This window comes from Adiantum capillus-veneris, chromosome 18 (assembly GCF_014529385.1).
Source record: "Adiantum capillus-veneris isolate H3 chromosome 18, ASM1452938v2, whole genome shotgun sequence".
Lineage (NCBI taxonomy): Eukaryota > Viridiplantae > Streptophyta > Polypodiopsida > Polypodiales > Pteridaceae > Adiantum > Adiantum capillus-veneris.
The window spans coordinates 156860299-156881762 of record NC_140948.1 but is presented as its reverse complement, the minus strand read 5'-3'; the positions used below and the strand labels follow the sequence as shown (position 1 = coordinate 156881762).

Genomic DNA, 21464 nt, shown 5'->3' with positions numbered 1-21464 from the left:
CACATAAAAAGAACACCCTCTCATTGACAAACCTCAATTGGTCAAAACCCCAATGGCCATGCTAGCAAAATTCCTGCCTTAATGGCAGTGCCGTGTAGACGGCGGCACTGCCTGCTCTGTGTGTGGGTGTGTGTGTGTGTGTGTGTGTGTGTGAGAGAGAGAGAGAGAGAGAGAGAGAGAGAGAGAGAGTCCTTGCGTTGTTGCTATCGCCAAAGCTTTTCCTGCACAAGCGCTATTTTTACATCGCTCAAAATAAATGTTGGAAAGTAGATCTTAAATCTTAAAATAGCTTAAAAAATATGTACAACACTAGGTAGGCACCACGACTATATCACTCTCTGCAAGCAACAGGCAGTGCCAACAAAATCAGGATAGAGAAAATCTATCTACCATCCTCTCGTGGTCAAAGTTTAGGTAATAGTCAACAATGTTATGATTTAGTTTTGTCGTGTGTGAAACCGCGGGCGTAAAACAGGGCCAGACTCCGACTCTTCCTACTGCTCTGATCTCTGCTCGTCATCAGACGAGAAGAGAAAGGCGGGCAATGCATGCTTTTGTTTTCTTCAGAAGCATCTGTTCCTGATCATGGCCAACGTCAGAGTGCTGGTGGCGCTTCTATTTTTCCTGCTAAGCTGCTCCCAGGCACTCGCCTTCTCTTCTGATGTGGTTGATGAGGGCGAACGCAACAGACCAGGGCTTGAAATCCGTTATGGAGACACATCCTTATCGCCACCGCACATCATTATCAACCCTCCCACCCCTCCCCAAGCACTCAAGAAGGTTTCAATATCCACAGTTGCCCTGCTTACTCTTGCCATGGCAGCTGCCACGGGTTTGGGGTCCATCCCGTTCTTCTTCATGGATTTACAGGCTCAATGGGCTGGTATCTGCAATGGCATTGCTGCAGGTGTTATGCTGGCAGCTAGCTTCGATCTTGTTCAAGAAGGGCAGAAATATGGTGGTGGCACTTGGGTAGTCTTGGGCATTGTTGCAGGTGGCTTCTTCATCCTCTGTTGTCAAAAGGTAATTTGTTGGAATGTGCAATTTATGTATGCTTTGATCTCTTATTTTACAGTCATAAGGAAAAGGCATTCTAATTTCTGTAGCTTGTGCTCTTTGTTAAGCCACTCATGTGGGAAAGGATCGTCCTATGCTTAGATCCTTGAGTTGATGCCCGAATTGAACACCACTATGAAGTTCTATTTTTGTCAGGCATAAGACACAAATCCAATTTCACCTCAAGGTTCTGTGGCCTGAAAGCTTCAGGTTGTGTAAGAATTTTTGATGAATGTGTTCAAACATAATCAAGCAAGTCTTCATACATCATCACGCAACATCGACGATGATGGTTTCTGTCTTAAATTATATCTTGAAAAAATCTCCAGACTTATTAGATGCTGGGAAAGCTGAAAAATGTGAGAGCCATCTGAGTAACATGAGACAATTGTTATTCTTAGAGCTATGGCATTTCTCTGGATTCATCGAGTCGGTCTGGGTTTCTCCCAAGGACAAGTGACAGGGAGTGAGGGCTTTTTTGGGGCTGTGCCTGTCCGGAGTGAGATAGTTTTTTCATGATGGGATGTGTCTAGCCGTGTTCAGCTCGGGTTTTTTTGATTCTTTCCATGGCTATCAAGCTTCTGCAGGCTGGGAGTATGTTTCCCAGCCTTGCTAGTATTTTCCCTAGAGCCCTATGGGCTTTTGGTGCACATTTCCATTACTTTTCTCCTTTTTTGAGGTTGTGGGTCAGCCTGCCGTCCCAACAATTTTGGGAGTGTATATATAAGGCAACTTGGGAGACTGTGTGTGCATGGGGGCCCGGATTTGCACAAGGGGTGCCCTAGAGTGGCCGATAGGAGCGTTTTTGGTTCCACATGCAGGAGGGCATTACCACCGGCACTGATGTGCAGTAGGTGTTTCTCCTTGCATTTTTCTCAGAGCATCTATATGGAGACGATGTGATCATCTAGACGCAAAGCATCACATGCGAGGTGTAGGGATTGGAGAGGAGATGTTCCATGCTCTCTGGATGATAGCCATGCCTTGAGACATGTCTCTCCCTCCAGATGAGTCTCTTGTAGGAGGAGATCCCACCAGAGCCTTGCTTTCTTAGGAGGCTAGGGTAGCCCATGTTGAGGCCATGCGAGCAGTCTCATGTGTAGGAGCAATTGGCAGTAGCAGTCGCAGTTGTGTGTACCTTGTGTCACAAACTGATGACATCGCTTGCCCAACTGGAACGAATTGGTCAAGGGGACAAGAGGAAGTGAACCCAGAAGATGGTCCGAGGGTTGAAGGGGTTTGGGATTAAAATCCTAACCTCTACCAATTTATGGAGTACCGGTGGAGGGACCTAAATCAAAAAACTCAAAAGCTTGACATGTTGGTTTCCGTAAATTGCACTGACATGCTGATGTGGCAGGCTGTATGGATTTTCGTGATTTGTGTTGGCTGTTTTGGGCAGCTTTTGGCGCTAGTTTTTGGGTGCAGATGCTTTTTGATTCAAGTGCTTTTAGAACTTATGCTTTTGAGACTCTGCATTTGGGCATCCCTTCTACTGTCTACAAGGACCCTTGGGACCTCACTTTGGAGAGCATATGGATGCAGTCTGAGAGAGAGTTGGACCCTTGGGAGCTGTACCTTGGCGAAGCAATAACAAAAAATACCGAAAGGGGCGCTAGTCTTTGGGGCAAGTGCGTCTTGGCTCAGAACTCCAGTGAGCTCTATTCAAGTTCAATCAGTTATTTGTAGTTTCTGTTTGTGTGTTGCTATTGATTTTTTGCTTGAAGTGTCCAAGCTTGTAACAGCGGTCGGAGCTCAGAACAATTCTTCTTCAATGGATGATCCGATCCTTTGTGTAGCATATGTGGGTTCTTTTGGAGAATCCGATAGAGACGACACCCCTTTGACTGTTGGCCACCTAGGAGATGAAGAAAAGCTGAACCCAACGTGGAACTGATGAAACCAATGAAGAATTTGGCAACTTTCAGCGAGGAATCTTGACAGAGCGGAGTACAAACGTCAACTGCAGCTTGACACGTTTGTGAAAAGATTGATAAGTATTCCAAAGACCCGAAATATGTGAATCACTTGAAGAATTACCCGATTATTGAGATTCACTTGAGATGGTGAGAGGGCGTCGATTCTCCTCTCGAGACAAAAAGGAAGCAGAAGGAAAAGTCGAGTGCATGGAAAAGGAGAAACTGTACTTGCGGAAAGAGTTTGACAAAGCTTTGGAAAAGAAGACATACCGATTGATAAAAAGCTTAAAACACTCTCGGACTTGAGGATTGCAAATGTATTGCCACTCCCATGGAAATAGGTTTGAAATTGAATCTTCATGATGGTGGTGATCCTGCTGACGAAATCAACGGATTTCTCATGTTATTTGGGCTGGAAGTCTACTTTCGAGGTGGTAAGCAGATCCAACAAGCGTGTTCATATTGAGGTCCCAATTTTTTCTGTCATAAGAGAGTTCCGACAATTTGTCGTCCTCTAGATCGAGAGAGGATGAGAAAAAGCGGAAGAAGCGAGAAAAGCAGATTTTTGAAAAAATCTAGAAGGCCATCTAACAGTTGAGCGGAGGAGATTTCATCCTTTGCTTATAGTTTAGACAATGAACACATGGACAAGAAGACCAAGGAGCTCAAGGATGGACGGTCAAGCGGTCAAGTTCGACACGTTTTTAGGCGACTAGGACCCCAATCGAGCCCTTGATTGATACAGCAATCCGACGCCGCCTTCTTGACAGGTCGTTTCTCAGAACGCTCCAAAGGGCGAAGGGCGGCATCTTACTTGAAAGGAAACGCACATACATGGTGGTCTACTCTGTTGTTACACAGAGAAGTACCTGGGTAAAATTCAAGAGAGTTCACACTTCTGCCTGGATAACGGAAAATAATGAAGAAGTTGTCATCACGGCTTGGCATCGTGTGAGAATGACTAAGAAAGATATGTTGACTACTGCCAAATGTTCTGGGATACCTATTTGTTAGTGTCCTTGTTTTGGAGGGTGTCACAAACTGCTTAAGTGGCATGACCATTAATAAAGAAACCCCCAATAAGTTGTTCTAACTTATGGGTAAGTGACGAGGGGCTCTCGGGACACAAAGAAGGAATAAAACAATTGCGTAGGACTTGCTGACGTGGCAGTTCTACGGACACCCGCGAATCGTGTTGCTGACGTGGCAGCGGTACGGAATTCCACAAATCACGCTGCTGGTTGTTGGGCGACAGCTTTTGGGAACCAGGAGCTTTTGAGTTTTTGCTTTTGGGAGCTCTGCTTTTAGCTTCCTTATGTAAGAATAAAACGGACCCAAAGGCCTCACTTCTCAGAGTATCTGGAAGCAGAGTCTGAGAGCTGAGGATCCGCGGGAGTTGTACTTTGCTTCAAATTTAATACAAAAAGAAATACCGAAAGGGGCGCCAGTCTTTGGGGCCAATCTCTCTTGGCACGTGTTAGGTGCAGCAGAATGAATGTTTGCCCTTTGCTCAAGATGAGTGCTCCGAAGTGTGCTCAAGGTTCCTTTTGTTCTTATGGAAGGGAGAGCCTTCTGTTCTTAATGAGAGAATGCTATGATCACAAACAAAGTGAATGGACACTGTGCGTGCAAGTGGGAGAGACTGAGAGAGAAGAGAGATACGACACCAGAGATGTTGTAAAACCCTCCTCCGAAGGCCCCACTCTCGTCGGCGAGAGTGGTCTACCTATGATTGCACAAACTGGTACAATGGGAATGCATGTGATTGATGCAAGTCTAGGCTATGTCGACGACGATGACGATGACGGGGATGACGAGGCCGACACTAGGGCTGAAATCTGCAATCTTTCTACTGCTGTCCAAAAACGCTATGGGCTGAAATCTGCGACTAGTCCAAAAACGCTGATTTGGGGGCTGTTTTCTGTGGGTCTTTGTCGCTGAAAATCTGCAGGTTTAGGGCTGAAAACTGAGGTTTCTTAAGGGCTGAATCTGCTGGTCTTTCCGGGCTGAATCTGCTACTCTTAGGCTGAATCTTGCTGGTCCTTTCTACTGCTGAAATCGCCTGCTGAATACTGTCAATAACGCTAGGTCGAGGGATCTCAAAAACGCTAGGTCAAGCTCTACAAAAACGCTATCTGCTGGGGATTCTGGCGATGATGCTGAGTGAAAAACGCTAGTGGCTGGAACTTGCTGGCGATGGCTACGTGAAAACGCTAGGGGATGCTGCTTCTGTCGCGATGATCTGTTGATGAGAAAACTCTAGGGGAGGTTCTTCTTGCTTGGAGGAAATCCACCAAGGGTCTTCTTGGAGAAGTTGCCTGCTGAGCTTGGCTCCTGTTGCCTCTTCTGCCAAATAGTTCTAGCTCTAGTTTGCTTATATACAAACTTAGCAAAATTGCCCTACCTACTTTCCAACAAAAGTCACTTAAAAATAATAAGTGAAAAATGTCAAAAATAGGCTAAATGCACTGGAAAATTTCCCTGAAGGATTTTGATGGATTCTAATGGGAATGCTTATGATCATGCTGTGTGCAACCAGAGGATATGCATCTACACTAAGTGACTGGGCATGCACGGTCTACGAATAGACTCACAAAAGTGCCAGATCACTTCTAAATCTAGACTGTCTGGACTGACCGAACCTTGATCATGCTGTAGCTTGTCCACGGACACATAGGGTTGGATGTGTCATGTGACAATACGGAACTACGTTGGGCCATGTCGAATCAATTAAATTGTGAAGTGTGTTAAGTGAATCTCTCTTGTGTCACGACAGACTTTAGACTCGGGGTGTCCAAGTTTGTTACAGTGGTATCAGAGCACGATCGATTTCTCTTCTACCGGGAAATCCGATCCTTCTTCTCGTGGCACCTATGGATTCCGAAAAGAATTAGACGACTCTATCTGCCACCTCTGAAGTGGGAGGTAGTACGAGAAATTCAAGCTGGTTAGTGGAGAATGAGTACGGGCCACCTCAGGCCTTGCAATATGAACTCATGGAGATGCAAGGTCAACAGCAGGATCTCTCTTGTGTCGCGACAAACTTTAGACTTGGGGTGCCTAAGTTTGTTACAGTGGTATCGGATTACTGCCTATTTCTCTTCTACTGGGAAATTCGATCCTTCTTCTCGCGGCACCTATGGATTTCGAAAAGAATCAGACGACTCTATCTGCCACCTCTGAAGCGGGAGGTAGTACGGGAAATTCAAGCGGGTTAGCGGAGAATGAGTACCGGCCACCTCGGCCTTCGCAGTATGAACTCATGGAGATGCAACGTCAATAGCAAGTTGACGAGTGTGCAAAGCAGATGCTTCAGTTTGCCAAGGATGCCTAGCATGCAAATTTTTTGACCCGGCACCCGATGGATGAAGTGCATACTCATTGGTAGAAAGCCATTGAGACATCAATCAAACCGGCAATCAAGAAACCTTCTACTCCGAGGATGTTCACTGAAGAAGAACTCCATGATGTTGTCGAGACTCGAATCAATCAGCTTCTAGACACGAAGAAGCAATTGAAGAAGCGTAACAAGGGGACTGACTACCCTAGTTTCTTGGGCCGTCAATCTTCTTTTGCATTTGCACGAAAACAGAAGAAGCGTGTGGGTTTCGAAGGCCTACCCAGTTCTTCTTCCTCTGGTTTTTGACAGCTCTACGGAGGAGTCATCCTCTGACAGTTCGAATTTTGACGATCACATGTTTTATGCAAAGAAGAAACACTTTTACATAGCCAACCAGTATGATTTCCTCGAAGACAAGAACAAAAAGACAAAAGAATTTAAAGAGGGTGGACAATCAGTGAAATTTGAATCTTTTTCCGGATTCTGAGATGCTCCGAAGGCTTTGACTTTCATTCAACAGTTTGATATAGCCTTCTCTGAAGGACACTACTCAGAGGACTCCAAGATCAGGAGGGTAGCATCGTTTTTGAAGAGAAATGCGCGAACATGGTGGTCCACTCTTCTTTTGAGGAAAGAAGCCCAGTGGTTGAAGTTCAAATGGCTCTTTATTTCTTCTTGGTTGACATAGGAGTACGAACGAGATGTGAGAACCGCTTGGAACCATCTTCGGATGACCAAGTGAAACGAACGCAGAGAGTGGATCTCCCGACTACACGGGTCGGACGAACCACCCGACCATAGTCACCATCTGGCAGCTCCCTCGTGTTGGGGCCACGTCCGAGGACGTAGGTGTGCACCTGTAAGACCGAGCGTTCCATACCACCCGGCCTCACCTCCTTGAGGTGACCTCGCGCACTCCTAGCCTCGCGGGCTAACCACTGGCTCTCTGGCAGTGGGGGTCGATAACTGCAAATGAGGCCTTGGCCTCCCTTTTATAATAATGGCCGGCCACACTGGCAGGGTTCACACTACGTCCGCCCGGACACTAGATGCCCATCCCGGCGGCGTCTATGCTAGATCCCGTCTCCTATGAGCGGGACATAACATACTTACCCCCTTAAGAACCATTGATGTCCTCATCAATGAAGTGGGGATATTGAGCTTTCAAAGCCCTAATTGGTTCCCAAGTAGCAAACCTTTCAGATTGACCCTTCCATTTAATTAAGTACTCGTCAGAAGCCTGTTGGCGCAAATGACGGGTATGATGATCTAAAACTGCCTCTGGCTCTCGAGGAATATACTCAGTTTGCATATCTTGCCATACATGTTTCTCGATAGGCACGTCGTCGGCTTCGCCCAATTTTACTCTAAGGCGGTTGACATGAAACACTGGATGTACACTAACATTCGAAGGAAGAGTCAGTTTATAGGCAACTTGGCCAATTTTCTTTGTGATCAAGAACAGACCACAATATCTAGCTGAAAGCTTATAATGCTTTCCTGTTTGTTTAGTCTTGGAATCCTTGGGTATCTTCAGATAGACCCATTGTCCCACATCAAGAGTCCTTGGAGATCTCTTTAGATTAGCATAAGTAGTGACTCGATCACGAGCCGTTCTTATACTATCTTTAGCCAATTCGAGCATTTCTTGCATGCCATACAAGAAATTACGAGCTTGGCATTCCTTGACTTTCTCTAAGCCAATAGCAATCGGGGATTTAGGCTCAAATCCATACATCAGCATGAACGGGCTAAATCCAGTAGCAAAATGCTTGCTACTATTGTAGGCAAACTCTAACTGTGGAAGATACCTTTCCCATTCAGACTGCGTGTGAGAGACATAGGCTCTCAATATATCCTCTAACGTCTGATTCATCCTCTCAGTTTGTCCGTGGGACTCTGGATGGTTAGAAGGCGACATACTCAACTTCGTCTCCCGATGCGCGATGAAGTAAGGACTCGTATGCTTTCAGAAAAGCATATGCTCTGATACCACTGTCACAAGACTGGCACCACGTGCCAATAGAAAAGAACAGATTGAACAAACTTTTAGCACTTCAATAACAACTGAACCGAGAGAGAGAGAGAGAGAGAGAGAGAGAGAGAGAGAGAGAGAGAGAGAGAGAGAGAGAGAGAGAGAGAGAGAGAGAGAGAGAGAGAGAGAGAGAGAGAGAGAGAGAGAGAGACAACACACGACACGAGTGGAGAGAGAGAGAGAGAGAGAGAGAGAGAGAGAGAGAGAGAGAGAGAGAGAGAGAGAGAGAGAGAGAGAGAGAGAGAGAGAGAGAGAGAGACAACACACGACACGAGTGGCGGAATTCTACCCCAGAGAGTATTGGCCTCAAACCTTGGCGTCCCTTTCGATATTTCTTTATATTGCATCAACACAATACGAGCTGGTACTCGAGACTCTGCACCTTCTCCAGGAAGCATGCCAGAGAATGAGCCCTTAGCACATATTTAAAGGCCCTTGGCCTATGAAAAGCAATTTACATGAAAAGCCTTTAAACTCAAAGCTTCTGGTCCAAAAGCAATGGCAAAAAGCTGCCAGCGTAAATCACGGAATTTCGTACAGCAATCAGCGCAAAACGCGGAAATCCGTGCAGTCTGCCGCGTCATCATGTCAGTGCAATTTTCAAAATTTCCGTACAGTTGCCACGTCATTAGCTGCTACGCAATTCTCTTTGTGTGTGGGTCCTGCTTTATATTAATCCTTTATGTCACTTGGGGCCCCATCGGACGGGGTCCCCAGAAGTTGGTAGGACTTCTTCTTTTGTTACTTGTTCTTCTTAGGGTTTAGGCCCCTCGGTCGGCATCTGTAAGTTGGCTCCATTCTTCAGGGCTTTGATATAAGATCAGTTTGTGACATAAGATCATAAGAGCAGTTTGTGCAATTGGCATATCATCATCCAACAAAGAATCAAAGAAAGCATAATCATCTTTTGACTCAGAATCTGCAGCTATGTCCTTATGTTTGTCTGGTAACGAGGTATCACTTGGAAAAACTTCTTGCTTGAAATCATCTTTGTCTTCCTCGATTGATTTAGGAGAAGTTACTGAATTCAAAAATTCATCAATTATAATTTCTGCATCTGTATCGGAAATCATATTCGTTTCATAATCCATTGTATCATTTCGTTTGACTTGTACACGTGAGGGTTGAATCACTCGTTCCACATGATAGCTCGTGTAAAATCATTCATGTCCATCTTTGAACAAATGGATAGTATGTCCTCGAAAGCTAATTGTTGGATCATACTTGAATAACCAATGCTGACCAAGAATCATGTCATAGTAAGATAAAGGCACGACTTCAAAATTTAGTTGATCTACATACTTTTGAATATCAAACTGCAACTGTCGAACTGTCTCATCACAAGTTAAAATTGATCCATCTGCTAACTCCAGATCATATAAGTGAGATGTCTTCTGAGTTGGTAAACCAAGCTGCTGAACTATTTGAGGGTTGATGAAATTATTCGAACATCCGCTGTCCACTAAAACATTAATGGATCGACCATTGAGAGTTCCAAGAAGGCTCAAAACTTGCTTTGAGAGAGGCTCCAAAACTGAAGAATCACATTGAGCATGGTTTATAAGAATGGTCATATCCGTTGAGACATGAATTATATTGACCACATACTTTCCTTTATCTTGAGCAGAAGCTGGTTATTCAGAATTCGATGATGTTTCCGTGTTGGAATTTCTTTTCAAATTAAACAGATTTGGTTTCTTTGGACATTGATACCATCTATGGTTACCACCACAAATTGTACATAATACATACTTCTTTGAAGTCGAAGAAGCATTTGACGAAGAGCCTTGCTAAATATTGGAACGCCGATCTTGAGAGAAATCACGTCCTTTACCACGATCAAGTGGAGGAACATTTGAAGAAGATCTGCTTTGATATTGCCGATCTTGAGAGTAGAATCTTGAAGTTGGATAAGTCTCTGTTGTGTGCTGTTTGAGCTGAGATTGTTGCTGTTGAATGTGGCTATAGCTTTCTCTGCGATCGCGCTGTGAAAAGCGAGCGCTATTTGAAGATCTGTCACCCAGAGAAAAAATTCCGTATAGGGCGCCGATTATCACCAAGACGCTCCACATAGGCAATTACGGCATCCAAGGTGGTAGGGTTGTATTTGTGCACATCTTCCTTGAGGGTTGGTTCAAGTCCTTTAATGAAACTGTGTAGTTTAACAGAAGGGATGAGATTCTCAATCTCCAGTGTTAGTCTCTGAAACTTTGTGATGCACGCGGCCAAGGAACCTGTTTGGCTCAGGCGGTGAATAGAGGACCGTGCATAAAAATCTGCATCGGCAGGTTCAAACGCCTTACACGTCGGAATTGATGAGCGCGCGGCGGTGTGTGCAAGTGATAGAGCACGCGAAGATGTGCAGTGTGTGTGCAGAGAGGGGTGGCGAAAGCCAGCAGGAGAGGAAGCGCTAGCAGAACGAAGAGGGAGAGAGAGAGCTCACGTTTTTGGGGAAAACTCAATAAGTGAGTTTTGGGTTTTCCCACTTTTATTATAAGTGACCTTTAAAAAATGTGTCCATGTCCAGGTTCAATATTATTGAACCTGGACAAAGTATAAAAATGTACAAAAAGGGGTTATTTAGGCCTTTAACCCAACAACCTCCCACTTAAAGGCATAAATGACGCCTTTAAGTTAACCAACTCCCACCAGCTGTATGCAATGCTCATGTTGAGCCTTAACAAGACTCTTGGTGAGAACATCTGCAGGGTTATCCTGTGTGTGAATCTTAGTCAAGGTGACTAGACCATCCTCCAATACCTGTCGTATGAAGTGGTATCGCACATCAATGTGCTTTGTCCGTGCATGAAACATGGCATTCTTGGCCAAATAGACAGCACTTGGCTATCACATCCCAAGACAGGAGTACTAGCAGGCATACCAAGCTCTTTGACAAGTCTGCCCAACCATATGGCCTCTTTAGAAGCCTCAATGGCTGAAATATATTCAGTCTCAGTAGTACTCAATGCCACAATTTTTTGCAGTCGTGAACACCAAGAGACAGCACCACCAACAATAGCAAACACATAGCCACTAGTGGACTTCCTGGTATCCAAGTCACCTGCCATATCTGCATCACAATAGCCCTGCAACTTCAGGTCACTTTTACCATAGCATATACACCTAGATTGTGTACCTGACAAGTATCTCAGAATGCATTTCACAGCTTCCCAATGTGCTTTGCCGGGATGTATCTACTAACAACTCCCACCGCATGGGCAATGTCAGGACGAGTGGCAACCATAGCATACATAAGAGAACCACAAGCTGATGCATAAGGGATTCCCTTCATAGCATTCACTGCCACGTCATCTTTTGGGCAATCGGCTTTGCTAAGTTTTGTGTGTGGAGGTAAAGGTACTCCAAGTGACTTAGCTTCAGCCATGTTAAACCTGTCAAGTACTTTAGCAATGTACTTTTCTTGAGATAAGAAGAGCAATTTCAGCTTTCTATCTCTCTTGATTCTCATACCCAAGATGTGCTCAGCATCACCTAAATCCTTCATTGCAAAAGCTGAATTCAGCTGACGTTTAAGAGCATCAATGGTAGACTTATGCTTCCTAGCAATCAACATATCATCTACATATAGCACAAGGATTATAGGACTTCCATCATTATCCTTCTTTGTATACAAACAATGGTGTGAATGGCTGCGTTTAAAGCCTTGAGACAACATAAAAGTATCAAACTTTTTGTACCACTGACGTGATGACTGCCTCAAACGATACAGTGCCCTTCTTAGTTTGCATACAAGTTCCTTTCTATCAGGAACTACAAAACCCATAGGTTGCTTCATGTAGATATCTTCATCAATGTCACCATGAAGAAAAGCTGTTTTTACATCCATTTGATTCAATTCTAAGTCAAGCACTGCAGCGAGAGCAAAAAGGACACGCAATGTCGTAAGCTTTTCAACAGGAGAAAAGATCTCTTGAAAGTCAATCCCCTCTTTCTGTGCATACCCTTTGGCAACTAAACCTTGCTTTATCCTTGGGCTTTCCATCAGCACATTTGACCTTGTAAACCCATTTGTTAGGAAGAGCCTTTCTTCCTTCAGGCAATGGCACAAGATCCCAAGTATTGTTTGCATGCAAAGATTTGATTTCCTCTTGCATCGCAAGCTCCCACTTACTGCTTAACTCACATGATTTTGCCTCTTTATATGTAAGAGGCTCTCCCTCATCTGTCAACATAACATGATGCAAAGAGGGGTCAAAGCATTGTATCAACCTTCTGACATGAGTAGACCTGCGTACCCAATGATCTACATTCTCAGGCACAGGTTCTACATCAGGAGGCAACTCATTTTCAGCATGCTCATGCTGCTGAAAATCATTTTCAGCCATGACAGGTGGCTGTCCATCCTCATTTGGAGCATCTAAATCATGTCCTACCTCTTCTGGCTCAAAATTAACCGGCTGATTATCAATTTCAGCTTGCGGTAATGCATCCTGAGGCTCTTTTTCAACATCAATAGGTGGCAAGAGAGGCTGAAATTTGACCGATTTCTTGTCAATTTTAGAAGATGTAGCATTTTTCAGCAATTTAGCTTCATTGAACACTACATCTCGGCTGCGTACTACCCTCTTAAACTGAGGCAACCATATCCTGTAGCCCATTTCACCCTCTTCCCCATAACCTAGGAAGAGTCCTTGGATGGACTTGGCATCTAGCTTTGTCCTCAAGTCATTACGAACATGGACAAAAGCCTCGCAGCCAAACTCTCAAATGATCATAAGAGGCAGGTTTGCCAGACCAAACCTCCTCTGGAATGTGATTTTTTAGCGTAATGTTAGGAGAGCGATTGCATACATGAACTGCAGTTTTCAAAGCCTCTCCCCAAAACCCATGAGGGAGATTAGCTGTGGACAACATGCAACGCACTCTCTCACATAAAGTACGGTTATACCTCTCAGCCACACCATTAGAAGATGGATTATAAGGGGCTGTCAACTCCCTTTTAATCCCATATTCTTCGCAATAATGCTGAAATTCAGTAGACGTGTACTCCCTCCCATTGTCATATCTCAGACATTTAAGCTTACTACCCTTTTGCGTGGTCACAAAAGCATGAAACCTCTTAAATGCATTAAATGTCTCACTCTTATTCTTTAACAAATATGCCCAGCCTTTCCTAGTGCAATCATCAATGAATGTAACAAAGTATGATGCACCACCAAAAGACTTAACAGGTATTGAACATACATCGGAGTGAATTAAATCAAGAGCATTAGCTTTGTGGGAGACACCAGAATAATAAGAAGACTTCTTTTGTTTACCATATAAACAGTCATTACAAAAATCTAACTTGGTGCCCTTTACATCAACCCTCTTCAAAGAGGAGAGCACATCAAGTTCCTTCTGGCTCGTATGGCCAAGTCTTTTGTGCCACAACTCCAAATAAGAAGCAACCTCGGCCACTGCAAGAAACTTGCCAGGTAAAGCTTTGCCATGTAAATAGTACAATATACCACTCTTGCATCCCTTGACAATGAGCATTGATCCCTTAAGCAACTTCCATGAACCCCCGACAAAAATGGTTGTATAACCCTGTGCATCCATCTGGCCAACAGACAATAGATTCTTCTTGATGCCTGGTACATACCTTACATCTTTAAGCATAAACTCTTGGCCATTGTTTAATGCCAAGCGCACAGTGCCCATTCCTTCAATGTCACAAGCATGGTTATCCCCAAGGTAAACCTTGCCATACTTGCCTGCATGATAAGAAGCAAAGCACTCCACAGATGGAGTCACATGAAATGAGGCACCCGAGTCTACTATCCAAGACTGTGTAAGGCCATCATTTGCACTTAGCAAATGCATCAATGACATCTCTACGTGAGATAAGCATGTCTTCTGCATTTGCTACAACAAAATCTGAGGGGCATGAAGCTGCAACCAAGATCTCCTCACTGTCGGATAACTCTGTGATAACCACACTAGAGGATACATTGACAGTCTCCGAATCCTTGGAGGAGGTACCTGTTGATTTTTCCCCTTTCTTATTCTCTGTCTTCTTCTTCTCCTGTGATTCCTTCTTTCTTTCCTGCTCTTTCTTGAAATACCTGCAATCTGGCTTCTTATGGCCTTTTTTGCCACACTGGTAACAAGTCACATCCTTATCCCTAGACTTGCTTTTGCTCCTGTTTTGAGTCTTGGTACATGTATTTTGCTTCTGACTTCTGCCTCTCGCATTGTAAGCAGAACTGCCACCTTCCCCACCACTAGACTTGCGTCTAATTTCCTCATTTAAGATGGAGCCTCGCACTCCATCATATGTGAGGTTGGGGCTATTACTCAAAGAAACCACAAGCGTTCCCAAAGAGTCTGGCAAAGTCATCAACAAAAATATGGCTTTCAACTTGTCATCAAAAGGTTGAAGCCCAGTATCCTGTAGCTGACTCATAACACTGGTGAAAGCACTTAAGTGCTCAGAAGCCGACTTGGCTTCGTCAAGCATCATGGTCACCAGTTTGCGCATCAAATGCACGTGATTCACAGGGGTGGCATTCTCATAAGTGACCTTTAACTTATGCCAAATTACATGTGCAGTGTCCAAGCCCTTTATGTCCACCAGAATGTCATCGGTCACAGCTATTTTGATATAGGCCTTTGCCCTCTTGTTGAGCTTGGCCCAATCCTCATCCGGCATATCCTCAGGCTTTACAGCCAAAAGGGCGTTCTCACAATCCTTGAGGAACAAAATCCCCTGCATCCTGTCTTGCCATAGGTCGACACCTGTACCGTCAAATCGCTTGATTTCCATCAAGCTCTTGGCATCAGACGACGAGGAAGTAGAGGCCATTTGCACGGATAAAAATGCAGCAGAAAGTGTCTACACAAAATCTGAAAATTTTCAGTGATCACAATGTATCGCACATTGCATACAATGTGCTGAAAATTTCAGCAATTAACAAGTATCCCCAATGCGTACTTGCATAAACCCACAAAAGGCGTACATAAACCTCAATTTGTGTACATAAAAACAGTCCAATTCTGAATTTTCTGCAAATTTACTGTTTTGGCGCATCAATTTGCATCAAATGGACCTGTTTTGAGTGGGAAAAGCAAGGGGCATTCACGGGAATCGATTTAGAACACCTGCGTTTTGCTGTTTTGACATGTAATTTTCTGGTTTTTACATGTTTTGACCTAATTTCAGCCTGTTTTAGGCTGTTTTGGGAACCCTAATCACCCTAGGTGACACCGGAAGCAAGGGGCTTCGCGATGAAAGCGGAAATTTGACGCGAGAGAAGCCTTTCGCTTGCTGTCCAGCCTCCTGCGCAAAGCTTTTGAAACCCTAATCTGGCTCTGATACCAATTGATGAGCGCGCGGCAGTGTGTGCAAGTGATAGAGCATGCGAAGATGTGCAGTGTGTGCAGAGAGGGGTGGCGAAAGCCAGCAGGAGAGGAAGCGCTAGCAGAACGAAGAGGGAGAGAGAGATAGCTCACGTTTTTGGGGAAAACTCAAAAAGTGAGTTTTGGGTTTTCCGACTTTTATTATAAGTGACCTTTAAAAAATGTGTCTATTGAACCTGGACAAAGTATAAAAATGTACAAAAAGGGGTTATTTAGGCCTTTAACCCAACAGAAATTTATCCCAAGAGGTGTGTGTTTACTATCAGCAACCCGTCGTTGCCACCAAATGCTGTCCTTGAGCAAAGAACTAGCAAGTGCAACTTTTTTGCTCTCTATTGAATCCGTGTTGGACAAGTAGACCTCCATTTTGAATAGCCATTGGTCCAGCACGCGCTTGTCGCGGCGACCATTATAAGGCTGAGACAGTTTAACATCCGGTTTCTTATTCTGTGCAGCATTAAAATTTTTATAAAGTGATTGAAGTTCATGATTGTCTACCTCATTAGTTGGATCTGGTTCGTTTTTTTCGTCCACTGAAACTTCAGAAGAAGGTGGTAGAGAAGCATCGTGGAGGAGGGTTTTCAGGTAAGATTTCCTCCGGAACTGCGTCAATGTACAAGAGGAAGAATACGGGAACATATTCCTCGTCGGCGACGAGCCATAGGGAGGATGAATTCTGCCAGCACTGGAGGAGGGATGAGAGAAGGGAGCGTTCGAATTCTGGAATCGCCGGCTGTCCAGCATGGTGTTATTTTGTGTCTTTTTTTTACGTAAGTTAAATGAGAAGGGGGTTCACATAAGGTGACTATTTAGGAGATGGGCGGCTAGGTTTAATAAAACCTTTGGGTTTGATGTTAAAGGGTAGCGCTGCTAATTAATTATCGAAAAGAAACTCCAGCAAAGAGAAAAATTAACGAGGAGCAGCCTGGTGGCGTTTCAAGCCAGCGCATGGAGAAAAGTGTGTGACCCTGGAGAAGGAGTGCGAGCAGCCAATGCTTGGTGAGGGGGCGTGATACTTCGCGAAGGGGTGCATCCACTTTTGCTGAAGGGGCACGACGAAAAAGGCACCGCATCAGGCAACCAGCGAAGAGGCACCTCGAGGAGGCGCGGATGGCTACCAAGAGGCACAACCCGATGAAGGGGTGCCGATGAAGAGGTGCATCGCGAGGCTTCCATCATGAAATTTCCGTACGCATCCGTACATATATCTATAGTCAGTATGTAAATGGTATTTAGGAATACCGCACATTAATCTGGTAGCTGGTATGTCATCTTTCCTTTGCTGCCATACAACTCCGGAAAGGGGGTAGAGCGTAGCGGCGAGGGTGAGAGGCTCACAACCTTCGGGTCTCAGGAAAAGAAATTGCTCTGATACCACTGTGAGGATTTGTGGTGCTAATCCTATATTAAAGACTAAAACTTTATACTTAAGATCAAACTGAGACTCAAGAGACGAGAACACTGATGTTTTTTTGATTGAATGAATGCTTCAAAATTGAGTACAATAGGCTCCTTATATAGGAGACGAAGAGATACAAATGAAAAGACACGTCTCATGGTGAAGAGACATGACTTTAGACGTAAAGACACATCCTTTCGGCGAAGGGTTGCAACCATTGGACGAAGAGTCGCAACCGTAGAGCGAGGGGTGTGACCAGTCGTCGAAGGAGTGAGGCTCTTGGCGAAGAGGCATGTCTCTTGAGCAAAAGGTCGTGACCATCCAAGCGTAGGGGTCCTCCTTGACATGGCACTTCGCGTATCTGCAACTAGGAGTAGATGTAATACTGTAACATAGTCACAATAGTGACAGAGGAGGGTAGAGTGCTACCGGCGACGAGGTTCTTCTCTTCTCTTCACAACAACTGCTCCTCCACGCCAAGGGCTTCAATCACTGAGCTAAACCAAGTGGCTTTGATACCATGTCAAAGTCGACGATGCGGAAGCGTAGAGACAAGGGGGAAGTGAGCACGAGAGAGAGAGAGAGAGAGAGAGAGAGAGAGAGAGAGAGAGAGAGAGAGAGAGAGAGAGAGAGAGAGAGAGAGAGAGAGAGAGTCTCCTGAACCAATCAACCTTGTCAATGAATAATAAACCATGTGTACAAATGACTTAATGACTTAAGGAGGTTAAGGAGGGGTAATGATAGAGCTAGCACTAGATCCATGAGTACATTTGATGTGCTAGCTCTATGATTACCCCTCCTTTGCAGAAGTTGGGTTGGGGCATACGTAGGCTGTAACCCAAAGGCCTCAAGGTAAAGTTGCAATACATTTTGTGACTCTGACAGTTCATGCTCTTCCATAGGTGGATAGTTCTTGAACTTTGCATCCATAGGTGGATAGTTCTTGAACTTCACAAAATAGCATCTAGCAACCTGTCCCTTAACTTTTACCTGTGCAAGAGGCTCTTGTCTCTGCAAACGAGCATAATTCCACAATACTGTGACGTACCACCCACGACCAAGTAAGCTCAAATTTCAAGATGATTTACCAATGCGTCATAGAATCCAAGCAATCGCCTCAGAGAATCGGCGAGCAGCGTGTCACTTGGCAGACCCCTGCAGGAGATCTAGTGGCCAATCTACCAAGTCTCTCCCTATCTCATCTTGGTTCAAACTTGCAAACCCTAAAAACGCAACAAAAAATCAGCCCTAATTTGACCACTTTTTGGCAAGGCGAACGCTGGAAAGGTTATGTAGGAATATGCGGAATTTCCTGTGTGTCCTGTGAAGAGAAACACTCTTCCCTGGTGTCATCTGTCCTGTCAGCCATAGTATAATTCCAAGTTCCTGTGCTTTGTAACTTTGCTCAAAAACCAATCGAGGCTCACTTCTTGAAGAAAAAGTGATTCGCGTCCCGACAACAAAACCATGAAACCGGCTCGTAGGGCGGTAGACGCAGGCTTTCACCCGAATTCTTTACTTGACTTTAGACTTTAGGACACAAAGGAACTTCACAAATGACTGGCGCCCCTTTCGGTATTTCTTTATTCTTATTATACTTGAGAAAAACCTGTAAACTTCTACAAGCTGTCCCACTTTTATGGGGTTGAAATTCTTGTACTCCAACCCGATTTCGGCAACATAACCACACTAAAAGTCTCCATGAACGAAATCCCAAGCAAACATTGACTTTCCACGCACTTCAGAGCTCTTTGCAAAACCTGGCGAGAAATTGCAGCTCGTTGAATTCTCTGTTCCGCGCTCCGATCCGCGTGCCGATTACTTTTCCTGGGTAGCCCTTGAGCTGTCGCACATGTAGGGTCACTTGCCCCTTGAATTAATGCTTTCTCGAGGCTCCCCTGACAAATAAACGATCCGAACGCTTCCACCTAACCCTCACCAAGCTGTCCAAACCTGTCCATGGCTGTAATTGCAGATTTTTGACCCAATTTTACCAGCATAACGGCGGAAATATCCCTGTAGGTCAAAAGTATACGTCAAGGACACTTTCCCTTGCGGTATGGAAGCTTTCCAGTGAGCTGCAGGTCAATTTCAGCATGCTGTAATTTTCTGTTTTGCCACTGTTAGGTGCCCACTGCCCTATACACGCATCCCAAGGCCTTTCTGAGGCTCCCTTGGCGATTCCCTGCAGTGGTGCGAAACCCTAAACTTGCAGAAAAATACAGCAGGCTGTAATTCTCTGTTTTGGACCGTTTTGAGCGGAGCAAACACGCCTACGCGTGTCTCAGGTGCTCCTGCATGCAATGGGACAGTTCCCTTGTAAATCGGACGAGTTTTCATGCCAGAAAACTCTCCGTTCTCGCATTCCTTTGCGATGGAATTGTGCGTACTTGAAGGGGATTAGCAATTATCTAATCCGGTTCCTGTACAAAAGGCTCTTGCCTTGGCAAACTGTCACGTGACACATCCAACCCTATGTGTCCGTGGACAAGCTACAGCATGATCAGGGTTCAGTTGAGTCTAGTCAGTCTAGATTAGAAGTGATTTGGCACTTTTGTGAGTCTATTCGTAGACCGTGCATGCCCAGTCACTTAGTATAGATGCATATCCTCTGGTTGCACACAACATGATCATAAGCATTCCCATGAGAATCCATTAGAATCAGTTAGGGGATTTTTCCAGTGCATTTAGCCTATTTTACCTATTTTTGACATTTTTCACTTATTAATTTAAGTGACTTTCCAACAAAAGTAGGTAGGGCAATTTGGGTAAGAAAATATATAAGCAAACCAAAGTTAGCACTAATTGGTAGAAGAGGCAACAGGAGCAAAGCTCAGCAGGCAACTTCTCGACAAGACCTTGGCGGTTTCTCCCACCAAGCAAGAAGAATCAGCCCTAGCGTTTTCTCATCAGCAGATCACCGCGACGAAAGACCCCAACACTCGGCGTTTTGCATCATCACACCATCGCCAGCAAGTCCCATTGCATAGCGTTTTTGTATCAGCATCATCTCCAGTAGACCCAACCAACTAGCGTTTTTGAGGAGCCTCTCCTAGCGTTTTTCATAAACACATCAGCCTAGCGTTTTGAAGACTCCATCGATTGCAGACATCGCCAATTCCAAGCAATGAAGACCAGCAGAAAACAGCCCTAAAGAAGTAGCAGATTCAGCCGGAAAGACCTCAGGTTTCAGTCTTAAGCAACCTCAGTTTTCAGCCCTAAACTTGTAGATTTTCAGCGACAAGACCCATAGAAAACAACCCCAAAATCAGCGTTTTTGGCTCAGTCGCAGATTTTTACCCATAGCGTTTTTAGACAGCAGTAGAAGGATTGCAGAATTCAGCCCTTAGTTCGGTCTCGTCCTCACCGTCGTCATCGCCGACATAGCCTAGACTTGCATCAGTCTCATGCACACCATTTGTACCAAGTTGTGCAATCATAAGTAGACCGCTCTCGCCATAGAGAGTGGGGCCTTCGGAGGAGGGTTTTACAACGTCTCTGGTGTCGTATCTCTCTTCTCTCTCTATCTCTTAGTCTCATACACTTGCACGTATAGTGTCCATTCACTTTGTTTGTGATCATAGCATTCTCTCATTAAGAACGGAAGGCTCTACCTTCCATAAGAACAAAAGGAACCTTGAGCACAGTTCAGAGCACTCATCTTGAGCAAAGCGCAAACATTCATTCCGCTGCACCTAACATTGGTATCAGAGCTTTGGCAGTGTTCTGGATCACGCAAGGAAAGAACCACAAGAATCACAAGAATTTTTTATTCTTGTTGCGGTCGCACGAACCCAAGTTCGCTTGGGCGTGTCGATTCCTAATCGTGTTTTTGAAGAGTGACAGGAATCCTAGGAAAGCAGGGCTTGTCTAGCCTCCCCTTGTGTCTCTTTTTAGTCATTGAGAGCGGACTGTGCACTTAGTGGCCAGCCAATCGACGTGAGGTGGGAAAAAGCAACCTTGGTGTGAGCGTAAGGCCGCCAAGGGATGCGCCCACGGAAAGGAGTAGAACTCGGTTGAAGAGAAGATCCTTCTCAAACGCGGTTTGCAAGCGAAAGAAAACCTCAAGAACCTCAAGACCCTCAAGAACCTCAAGAACCCAAGAACCCAAGACCCTAGTGCATGGTCATCACCCGAAGCGGAATGGATACTTCGCATACAGGTGGTGAGCATAAGAGAGGCGATGAAGAGTTCTCCCCACCAAGAGTTTTTTCCGACCCTCCCCCTTCGCCATCTACAGCACGAGTTGTATCAACTTCTATGGAGGAGATGATCAAGTCGATGTTGGACATGATGGCACAACAACAAGAAACGAATCGAGTTGCGTTGGCACATGTCACGTGACACATCCCA

The 21464-nt window shown here is 44.9% G+C and overlaps 1 protein-coding gene across 1 annotated transcript in view; it reads left to right on the top strand.

The window, feature by feature from the left end:
* The first annotated feature begins 455 nt into the window (after positions 1-455).
* The window catches only part of LOC147436693 (ZIP metal ion transporter family), a 45994-nt gene continuing 24985 nt past the window's right edge, over positions 456-21464 (top strand). The window contains exon 1 of the mRNA XM_086489510.1: positions 456-1023. Coding sequence (XP_086345636.1) covers positions 586-1023 — 438 coding nt within the window. The 5' untranslated portion in view covers positions 456-585. The remainder of the gene's footprint in view (positions 1024-21464) is intronic.